We start from the raw sequence: 2,838 nt of genomic DNA on the forward strand, positions 1-2,838 counted from the left end.
GTCAAGTCTTCAAGTCGTCAAGCTTGGACACCTTTGATCTAAAGCACAACAGCTTGGTGAACGCTGATGTATGGAAGGAATGGAAATATCTCTGTTTGCTTTTCATCAGCAATATTTATCCTTTAATGAATGTCATTCCAGCGTAGGCAGCCCGGCTGGACAGAGAGATTAGCTAGAATTTATTGGATACCTTTGCTACGTGAGATCCACCTGGCAACCTTGGAGTGAGAGGCTGATAGCCTTCCTGATTAGATTTCTGGGAGTTAACATTTAACTCGTGGTTTGGGTGAAAGGAGGAAAACAGGAATGCATACTGTTGAGTCTTCTCCCCATGGATCAGCAAAACAGGAGGTCTTCGTACCCAATGCCAGCCCCGAGCTGCAGAATAGGAGAAGAAAAAGAGAGTAACTGCACCAGAGATAGACCATAGAATCATTGGGTTGGAAGGGAACTTTGGAGGTCTTCTAGTCCAACCCCATGCTTAGACCAGTCTGGACAAATGGCAGTTCAATCTCTTCTAGGAAACCTCTAGTGACGAAGCACCTGCAATTTCTGGAAGCAAGCCGTTCCACTGATTAATTGTTCTAACTGGTCAGGATTATTTTTACCCCTTATTTCCAGGTCGAATCGCTCTTTAATGATCTTCCACCCATTGCTTCTTTGCTTGCTTTTTGGTGCTTTGGAGAACCTTCAAATCTTTATCTACATCTGTAGCTGGGCGAGTGGTGGCCTCATACGATCTACAAGAGTCCATGATTTAGAATATCTTCAGTGGCAGTAAGGATCTCAGCCCTTCAATCCAAAAAAAAAAAAAAAGGTTTCCTTCCAAGATCCAGAAAGTGTGTGAATAATAATCTGCACCCTTCCTGATCTCGCCTTTGACCTGGGATCTTGGCTTCAGCCTTCCATCCTGACGTCTTGCCTCTGATCTTCAGCATCTTAGCGTTGATAGTTGCCTGAGATTCGGGGCCGATCCTCATGATCCGAAAGCACGATTGTTTAAACAACGTCACCGTGCCCATATGGAACCGCCACCTGGTGTTAGCCTTGGGCATCCCTCAACTTCTCATCACCTTCATCTCCGCCGTCTTCAACTCAGGCGTGGTCCTTGGGGTGGTGTTCTCCAAGGAGTTTCACAAACCCATCTTCATCCTGTTCTGCAACTTGGCCGTCTCTGACTTCCTCTGCGGCTCTTCGGGTTTCTGGATCGCCATGCTGTTCATCACGGACCCTCAAAGCACCATCGTGGGCTCCAAGGAACTCCTCAGAGCTTACGCCTTCTACGCCATGTCGATCCTGGCCACCATTTATAACCTAGTCATCATTGGGATCGAACGCTACCTGGCTGTATCCAGAAGCCTAAGGATGAGATGCAGAATCACCAGGAACCAGATATTGAGTACCACCTTGGGTATTTGGGTGTGCGCCTTCTCCTTGGGTTTCATGCCTCTAATGGGGTGGAACTGCTTGGAGAAGGATAAGATCTCCGCTCTGTACAGTCCGTTGTGCATGGACTATCTCACCTTCATCACTATTCCTCACTGCCTAGTAGTGTTAGTTCTACCGCTCTTCACTTATCTAAACATCATCATCTTTTTGAGGAAACACAAAGGAAGTATGGAAACTCTAGGGCAGTGCCACGCTACCTACCGCCTAGCTGAAGTCCAGGTTGCGAGAACCAGTGTGTTGATTTGGGTTTTGGCTTTGTTTTCCTATGCTCCTTTCTTCGCCGGGGTTGTGTTTGATTCAGCCACTCAACAATGCCCCAACGAGCATTCTCGAGCGATCTATATCTTCAGAAACCTCACGGCAATGATGATCACCATTAACTCACTAGGAGATCCCATCATATACTCTCTGAATATGAAGAAGTTGGGGCACAGATTCAGGTTTCTGAAACTTCCTTCCAGCAACCGCATTGAAGTACAAGTCATTGGACAGACCTGATTTTTGGGGGAATCTTCGGACCTGTGAATTTCCGCCTCTTGTGAATGATCGACAGCTGGTATGATGGACGGTGCTGTCCTTTACATGTCTTCTTGTTGTTAGTTGCGAAGTCGTGTCCGACCCATCGCGACCCCATGGACAACATTCCTCCAGGCCTTCCTGTCCTCTACCATCCTCTGGAGTCCATTTAAATTCATGCCTCCTGCTTCAGTGACTCCATCCAGCCACCTCGTTCTCTGCCGTCCCCTTCTTCTTTTGCCCTCAATCTTTCCCAGCATTAGGCTCTTCTCCAGTGAGTCCTTCCTTCTCATTAGGTGACCAAAGTATTTCAGTTTCACCTTTTTTTTAAAATTTGAATTTATATCCCGCCCTTCTCCGAAGACTCAGGGCGGCTTACATTGTGTAAGGCAATAGTCTCATCCATTTGTATATTATATATAAAGTCAACTTGTATTGCCCCCCCAACAGTCGGGGTCCTCATTTTACCTACCTTATAAAGGATGGAAGGCTGAGTCAACCTTGGGCCTGGTGGGACTTGAACCTGCAGTAATTGTAATTGCAGGCAGCTGTGTGTTAATAACAGGCTGCATTAGCCTGTTGAGCCACTTCCCAGCCTTTCAGGATCTGGCCTTCTAAAGAACAGTCAGGGTTGATCTCCTCTAGAACTGACTTGTTTGTTCGCCTTGCAGTCCAAGGGACTCGCAGGAGTCTTCTTTACATGTCTATTCAGAAATAAATCCCGTTGAAGTTCAGTGGGTCTTACTCCAAAGTAATAGAATAGCAATAACACTGGGGGGAAATTAAGACATGGTTGGAAGAGATGATACAACAACATATTGAGTTGAAACCAGAAATATTTCTGTTAGGATTTTTACCGGGAACCTATAATAA

At 46.2% G+C, this 2,838-nt stretch overlaps 1 protein-coding gene across 1 annotated transcript; it reads left to right on the forward strand.

The window, feature by feature from the left end:
• Positions 1-978: 978 nt before the first annotated feature.
• LOC131188547 (lysophosphatidic acid receptor 3-like) lies at positions 979-1,947 on the forward strand. The gene has a single exon (XM_058163858.1). It carries the CDS (start codon positions 979-981, stop codon positions 1,945-1,947), a length of 969 nt encoding a protein of 322 aa, XP_058019841.1.
• The last annotated feature ends 891 nt before the right edge of the window (positions 1,948-2,838 follow it).

This window comes from Ahaetulla prasina, chromosome 1, assembly GCF_028640845.1.
Source record: "Ahaetulla prasina isolate Xishuangbanna chromosome 1, ASM2864084v1, whole genome shotgun sequence".
Lineage (NCBI taxonomy): Eukaryota > Metazoa > Chordata > Lepidosauria > Squamata > Colubridae > Ahaetulla > Ahaetulla prasina.